The following is an 8,561-nucleotide window of genomic DNA, read 5'->3' as shown; positions in this document are numbered from 1 at the left end:
TACATGTTGTTAATGACATTTTTATATGTTAAATATTATTAGCAATAATTTTGTGCAAATTAAATTATATTGTAACTTTTCTTCTAAGCTTTCCTTTTAATACCGAATTGTTTTCATATTTATCGTGTCATTTTATCTTTTTGACATCTTTTAATTTTAATTCAGAAACATTGGTTCTGTTTTTCGTTATATAATTGTATTTTTCTTCATTTGTTTTCAGATCTATAGAAGATATTTTTTGTTCATATTTATATATATATATAATTATATTCCTCATACGCTAAAGAAAACTTGTACGTAATAATATAATAAACTGATTTCTGATTCTGAAGATTCTGGACAGTAATTTGCACAACCTCAGTTAGTCGGGAAAACACAAAACAATCAATAATCCTTTTATTTTAAACAGTTTTTTCCCTTTCCTTCACACATTCCTCACTTCCATTTAACACATGCGTCTAGTCCCTGATATGTTCTCCTCCACAGTGTGTGTGAGTTCCTGTATGTGAACATGATGGCTGTTCGTCGGGCAGCCTCTCGTGTGGCAGTGAGTTTTTGTGCAGGCCTGAGGTCTGTGGCAGCACTGTGCAGACTGGCAGCGCACAGATAAACAGCCTCGTCTTCCTCCTGAACGCTGCTGATGCTCAGGGACCACAGCTGCTTCTCCTTCACTTTCACTGCCTGGTAACCAGATTTAAACCCTTCTTCATAGTTTTCAAAGCCAGCTACTACATACGCCATTAACTGGAAACCCTGTCCTCTCTGCTGCCGGTACCAGTACACATAATCATAGTTGGTTTCGTTCTGGTAGCAGTGCATTTCTGCTGAACCGTTGGGAAGCCTGGAGATGTAGTGAGGCCACTGAGTGATGAGCACCGACTGACACACATCTGGATCAGAAAACAGACAAACTATTACTAAATCACTCTATTATTATTTAGTCATTAAAAGGGCGTGTATTTCACCCTAGAAACATATTCACAATGTATGTTGTAATCGTTTAAACACTTTACCTGCAGCCAAAAGCACAAAGAGCGTGAAGCAGGAGAAGCCTGGGATCATTGTGATTCAGGAGGGGGAAGTGAACTGAAGGAAAATACAAACGGCCACCTCTTTAGTTCTTTGTGGAGGAAATGACGTCAGAGTCTCTGCCGTGTTAGCTGGAAGTGAGACGTACAGAAAGATGTTGATGAAGCTGAGTTATGTTTGCAGTCTTTAGGTGCGCAACAACGTGTAACAGTCTGTCTCGTTTGTTTTCAGTTCATCTCACGTATTACTTATTTAGATTTGTATTCAGTACTGCTTGCAGAAAATAAACATTTGTAGGTTAGGCTAGCGTTATGGTGCACATACATATAAACATATACCCTAATTATGAACATGTACTGTATGCATCTGTACACACCTACACACAAAAAAATCATCATATTTATTACATTTTTTCAAATATTGTTCATTTCTGATTATAAAGGCTTATTTCTAAAATGCTGTTTACATTGACTTGAAGTCGTTGAATGAAGTTGGAGTTGGTTTGACACACTGATTATTTTTGAAAGAATATTTTTGATATGTTTTCTGTATTATAGCTGCAATTCTACCCTCTATCTCCCTTACCTGGACCATGTTAATGTGATTCAGTATGTTGTCAACCTAGAATAATTCATTGGGTTTGGTTCATGATAGAGATTATAATGTGTTCCTAGAATGTTTTTAGCTACACATGACTTTGTCTGTCCTCTCAGAGCAGGGATATAACCCTCCAGCAGCTGAGATATTCCCTCATGTCTTTAGGATCAGCTTATGTCTGATGCAGGTGTTTTCACTGCAGCTTTTTGTAAAGCAGGCGGAGGAGGTGACACACTGTGCTCCTCGCTGCGCAGAAATACTCTGCACTGTCTGCCGGCTTCATGTTGGAGATTGTGAGCTGAGCTCGGCCCTTTGAGTGACCTGTGATGTTGAAACGTTCCGTTGCAAAGGTCTTCTCTACGTCTGCGTTTTCATAATGAAGCAGTCCGATCAGATCCATGTCTCTCGGCCGACCTCCGGCTGCTGACCTGTGCCGGTACCAGAGCATGTAGGGGAAGCTGTTATCGCCGTGAAAACACTCCAGACGGGCTTCCTGTTGTCCAGGCTTTATCAGCAGGTTCTCAGGTGATTGTTGGATCTTAAGTGATGATAACACAACGTCTGGAGGACGAAAAATAAAAAGTGTGAATAGGCCTTTCTTTTATTAATCTGAAATAAGGCCTTAATTGTTATTATAAAGTGTTTAATCAATGATTTAAAAGTCTTATTATGCTAAAACATGGGATTAGGATGATAATTAGTTTATCTGATTTAGCATTGTAATGCAGATCAGGATAACGGTAAAATTGCATTTAAGAATTGTTCTTAAATAAAATTCAAACAGTCTTTATCTTAATGTCTTAAAATCTAACTTGCCCTGAATCTGATTTTTGTTTTGTTTAACAACAAATACAATCCTGTGACTCTTACCTGTGAGCAAAGACATAGAAAAAACCAAAATGAGGAACATTTTAAAATGTACACTCAAATCTGAACTCAGAGACGTGCAAAGACATGAATGAAAACACACTGTTGTGAAATCTTCCTTTTATTGTACATTATGATGAGGAAGGAGGAGGAGCTTCCAGCCCTCTTCATGTCGGTGTGATTTCACTGCTCCCTGCTGTTCACTGCTTTCATTCTGAGCTCATTACTAGAACTCGAAATATATATATTCTTGTAACTATTTATGACCCATGAAGAGAGCTGAGCAACTGATCGAAACATTCATCGATGACTGATGAGTAAAACATGTACATATCCCAGGGTTTGTGCAGCACAGGACTACAGGAGATGTCTTTCAACATTACATCTACACAACCACTTGTGCAAACCAATGATTTTTAATATTTGAAACATAACAACCCCCAGTCAAAGTTAAAAACAACAGCTGGTCAAATATAAAAGAGACCGTGTACATGTATTGCTCTGGGTATGATGGAATTCTGTAAAACGTGTTTTGTTTGATGTCATTTATCTGACATTAGGTTGAATGGTAAAGGCTTTGATATAGTTTTTTAAAAAAGTGCTTGAATTTACTAGTTGTACAAACCCTGATATCACTCTTAAGATTCTCAGGATTTAAAAAATGATTTCTAGTGCTTTAAAATAAAAGGAAAATGTTACTTGAATAATTTTATTTGTATTTGACTGTAAAAATGCTTCGATGCAGCATCTTTACACTTAGAGGGATATTAACATACAGCAACTGAACACACAGATAGCTTCAGATTAGGGCTGTGCAATTAATCGTATTTTAATCGCAATTACGATTTTGGCCTGCCACAATTACGAAAACATAATCGAAAAAAACGATTATTTTTAGGTAAACCCACCTGAGTGTAAAAGAAGCGACAAGTGAAAGACTGTGAGAAACATTTCAGTGTCATCGATGAGCCTTCCTCCAGCTGAATGAGGCTCACATCACTGCTCAGCACACACACACACACACACACACACACACACACACACACACACACACACACACACACACACACACACACACACACACACACACACACACACACACACACACACACACACACACACCAGAAGGTCATATGAAAAAAAAAGGCCAAACAATAATTATTCAATTTTGTCAGTCAATAAACAAATGCATTAACTTTTATAAATTAAAAAACTGAAAAAACAAGAAATCTAATTTTCTTTTTACCATTTAACATCATAGAAATAAAAAACATTGGTTAAATTACAAAACTCTCAAAATCATTTTACTGTGAATTCAATTGACAAATGAATTGCAGTGAATTCTCGCTCAATTAATCCATGACTGACACCTGCTGACCCTTGCTGGAACGTGATTGGTCAATCGAGTCGTTTTAAACTGACGTCTCCCTGCCCACTTTGTTAAGTTTCCCAGCTGAAGGTGTTGACCGTTAAACTCCTCACTAGGTCAAATTAGGTTTTCATTGTTTTTTTTTACGTCAACAAAAACCCGTTTAAACAGTTACTACAGTTTATGTCGCATTTCATGAAACCAGTTCACTGCCAACAGTTCATTATTTCCTGTTTTAGGGACGCCATGAACTACAGTTTACTCTGCTCGGAGCTGCTGTTGCTAGGCTACGGATTGGCCGTTGGTCCACCTCACATCAACGGTTGGACACTTGAAGACTGCACTTGGGTTTCCTGTCCTTTTGTGACTCTTCCTAAGGACTTAACTCCTCTCTAAAATGCTGGAAGATACTGCTTACATCGACCAAGGTAAGACTTTAGTTTGTTGTGCTAAATATGTAACCTTAGTTGATTTGTAAGCTTTGTTTACATTGTGTATGTACCTAGGCTAGGCTAGCGTATGGCTAAGCTAACGGTCTAGTTAGCTAACTTCCTGCTCTGCCGCTGAGTTGTGGTTCATGTTCTGATGTTGGCTGCTGAGTTGTGATGGCTGTGAGATTGTTGACACTGATGAACATTATGTTTCATTTGGGTTGGATGCTGATGGTTTGGTGAAAGCTAAATAATCATCTGTACATGTAGTGGTGTAAAGTAACTAAGTAGATTTACTCAAGTACTGGACTTAAGTACAATTTCCAGGTACTTATTTAAAACCTTTAATCAACTCTTAAATCAGACTTTAGTTCCACCTGGAGTAAATTCACAAGCTACTGTACCCTGCAGTATACAAAGTCATTAAAACTAGCTGCCTTTACCAGCTTTGATAACACTTTAATACATCAATAATTATAAAACATATTATATATTATTCTGAAATGGACCAATCTGCACAATGACTACTTTTACTGTCGCTACTTTAAGTTTCATATTTATTGCTATATATTGTAGTGCAATGCACATCATTTTACATACGTTACCTTCTTATTTGTTTTTTAATTTTATTTTATGTTCAGCTATGTCTACAACATTGTAGAATTTGCCTATATCTGTTCAGCCCAATGTCCTTAACATTATGATCTCTCTGTGCATGCTGAGATCTGTTAGGCAGTCTCAGGATCTTGAACATGAACACACCAGAGAAAAATGAGAGCAGGGTTTTAGTGAGGGAGAGGCATTAAACCACATCACTGTGTACTGGCAGCGCAGAAATACACAGCCGAGTCTGATAGATTTAGACTTTTAATAATCAGAGCTCCTCTCATTGTGTCTTCTCTTGTTATCTCAAACCGCTTTTCAAACTCCTTCTCATAGCTGGGATCACTACCAGAGTAGCTGTATCCAATTAATTTCATCAGACCTCTCTCTGTTTGTTGGTACCACAGCATTACATTCATGCCGTTATCATTGTGACTGCATTTAATTTCTTCCCTGGCTTTGTCGTTGACTATTCTGGGATGAGTCGGCTCAAACTCCACACTCTCAGCTCCATCTGTGGGGAAAACAATAGCAAATAGAGAAGCTGCTTTTAAAAAAACATCACTATAATCGCTGTAAAAATACACTTTGAAATTGCTATTTTTGCAGTTAATTACATAACATTAGGGCTGCAACTTATCATACATTTCATTTTCGTTTAAACCGCAGATACATTTCTCGAATAATCTTTTGGTTTATTAAATGTCAGTAAATAGTGAAACATGTCCAATCCAAGTTTCTCAAAGTCCAAGATGATGTCTTTAAAGGTCTTGTTCCCTCAGTCCAAAACACATAGGTGTTCACTGTACTTAATGAATAGCCATGTGTTATATTGTTGCATCGAAAGTTACTCAAATAATAGTTACATTACATGATAGTGAGAGGAGAAGCAATGTGATGACAGCTGGAGACATGGTCCAGGTTCTCTGTGCTGCAGGAGGAACTGTCTTCACTGAGAGTCTGTATGAAGAGACCATGTGAGAGAGTTTTAGTGAGGGAGTGGCTCTAAACCACATCACTGTGTACCTTGGCAGCGCAGAAATACACAGCCGAGTCTGATATATTCACACTGGGAATAATCAGAGCTCCTCTCATCTTGTCTTCTCTTGTTATTTTAAATCCATTTTCAAACTCCTTCTCATAGTTGGGCTCACTGCCATAGCTGTATCCAATTAATTTCAGACCTCTCTCTGTTTGTTGGTACCAGAGCATTATATCCAGGTTGCTATCATTGTGACTACATTTAATTTCTACCCTGGCTTTCTCGTTGTATATTTTTGGATGAGTTGGCTCAAACTCCACACTCTCAGCTCCATCTGTGGGGAAAACACAGAATAAAAATGTAGTTAATACAGAAGCGACGGTGTAAAACATTCTTAAAAATTGTACTGTCAAGAAATCTTCAAATTTTAAATAGTTATTTAGGCAGTAAATTGCATTTCCAATCAATCTGCTGATTACTCTCTTAATGAATCTTTTGGTCTATAATATAGAAAAATGTCCATCCAAGTTCTCGAAGTCCAAGAATATGTCATTAAATGTCTTGTTTCCTCATCCAAAGCACATAGATGTTCACTATATATAATGAACAGCACTGTGGGATATTCCTGCATGAAAAGTTCCTTTAATGATAAATTGGTCATCAAAATAGTTGCATTACATGATAGTGAGAGGAGAAGCAATGCTATGACAGCTGGAGACATGGTCCAGGCTCTCTGTGCTGCAGGAGGAACTGTCTTCACTGAGAGTCTGTATGCAGAGACCATGTGAGAGAGTTTTAGTGAGGGAGTGGCTCTAAACCACATCACTGTGTACTGGCAGCGCAGAAATACACAGCCGAGTCTGATGGAGTCACACTGGGAATAATCAGAGCTCCTCTCAGGATGTCTTCTCTTGTTATCTCAAATCCATTTTCAAACTCCTTCTCATAGATGGGCTCACTGCCAGTATAGCTGTATCCAATGAAATTCATCAGACCTCTCTCTGTTTGTTGGTACCAGAGCATTCTAACCAGATTGGTATCATTGTGACTGCATTTAATTTCTACCCTGGCTTTGTCGTTGACAATTTTTGGATGAGTTGGCTCAAACTCCACACTCTCAGCTCCATCTGTGGGGAAAACACAGAATCAAAAAGTAGTTGATACAGAACAAACTGTGAAAACGCATTCTTAGAAATAGCTTTTTCTGCAGCATATTTTTTTTTTTACATGAAAGCAAGAAGAGGAGAAATGCTATCACAGCTGGAGACATCCTTCAGGTTTGTGCTGTAGCAGGAGAAACACTGCTGCCTCTGATGGTGTGTAGAGACACCGCCTCCTGTGAAAATACACAGATCTCGTGTTCAGGAAAGAGAGGAGGGTTTTGGTAAGGGAGTGGCATTCACCACATCACTGTGTACTGGCAGCGCAGAAATACACAGCCGAGTCTGACAGGTTTGCTGAGCGTATAATCAGAGTTCCTCTCAGCGTGCCTTCTCTCGTCAGCTCAAACTCTTTTTCAAACTGACCCTCGTAGGTTTGGCCGGTTGCATATCCATACCCAATGAGGGTCATAGAGAGACTGTCTTTTCTCTGCTGATACCAGAGCATTACTACAAGGGAAGAATCGTCATGGCTGCATATAATCTGGACCTCAGTGCTCTCCTTCACTACCTGAGCAGGAGATTGTTTAAATGTAGCAGCGCTCGCCTGACCTGTGGAGAAAACAGATTTTAGTTTACACTCATATTGAAGCAACCGACCAGAAGATAATACATTATTTATAGCTTTCAAACACTAGTTTCATATTCAGGTTGAGATACAAAGTCTTACATGGAAACCAGATGAAGAGTAACCAGAATGTGTGCACATGTGGAGACATGGTGAGGCACTGATGTGAGGAGGAAGAGGGGAGGCTTTGTGCTCGTTCATCATCATCATCATCATCATCATCATCATCATCATCATCATCATCATCATCATCATCATCATCATCATCATCATCATCATCATCATCATCATCATCATCATCATCATCATCATCATCATCATCATCATCATCATCATCATCATCATCATCATCATCATCATCATCATCATCAAGCCTCATGCCACGTGCTGTGCCTCCACCTGTTGGTTCAATTTAAACATCTTTCTTTATGCTTTACATTCACACGTGCATAATTCAATTGGGACTGCATCTCTGTAAATATTTACAGAAGTTATATAGGTTTTTTTAATAGTATTTTTAATATTTGTAACCCAGTTCCTCTATACACATTTTTATTCAGACACATTTGAAATGTTTTTAATGACATATGTATATATTCAATATTATTAGCAATAATTTTGTGCAAATCAAATGATATTGTAACTTTCTTTTACACAGCTTTTCATATTTATGGTTGTTTTTTCAATTTTGTATTATCATTCTTTCTATACACCCATTTTAATTCAGACACATTGCACCTATTTTATAACTTCAAATGTTCTTTTTGACATCTTTTCATTTTAATTCAGAAACATTGGTTCTGTTTTTCGTTATATAATTGTATTTTTCTTCATTTGTTTTCAAATCTATAGAAGATATTTTTTGTTCATATTTATATATATATATAATTATATTCCTCATACGCTAAAGAAAACTTGTACGTAATAATAATATAATAAACTGATTTCTGATTCT

The 8,561-nt window shown here is 37.6% G+C and overlaps 2 gene segments (V, D, J or C); both read right to left on the bottom strand.

Annotated features, from left to right (window-relative positions):
* Positions 1–327: 327 nt before the first annotated feature.
* Positions 328–1,218, bottom strand: LOC117493839. The segment is given in 2 exon segments: positions 328–890; positions 1,014–1,218. Coding segments are annotated over 2 exon segments (504 nt in total).
* A 3,601-nt stretch (positions 1,219–4,819) lies between these two features.
* On the bottom strand, positions 4,820–5,878 carry LOC117493842. The segment is given in 2 exon segments: positions 4,820–5,410; positions 5,768–5,878. Coding segments are annotated over 2 exon segments (411 nt in total).
* Positions 5,879–8,561: the final 2,683 nt, after the last annotated feature.

The sequence above is a fragment of the Trematomus bernacchii genome, unplaced genomic scaffold (genome assembly GCF_902827165.1).
Source record: "Trematomus bernacchii unplaced genomic scaffold, fTreBer1.1, whole genome shotgun sequence".
In the NCBI taxonomy this organism is placed as follows: Eukaryota; Metazoa; Chordata; class Actinopteri; order Perciformes; family Nototheniidae; genus Trematomus; species Trematomus bernacchii.
Note: the sequence above shows the minus strand (reverse complement) of the source record. Positions and strands in the feature narration are given on the sequence as shown.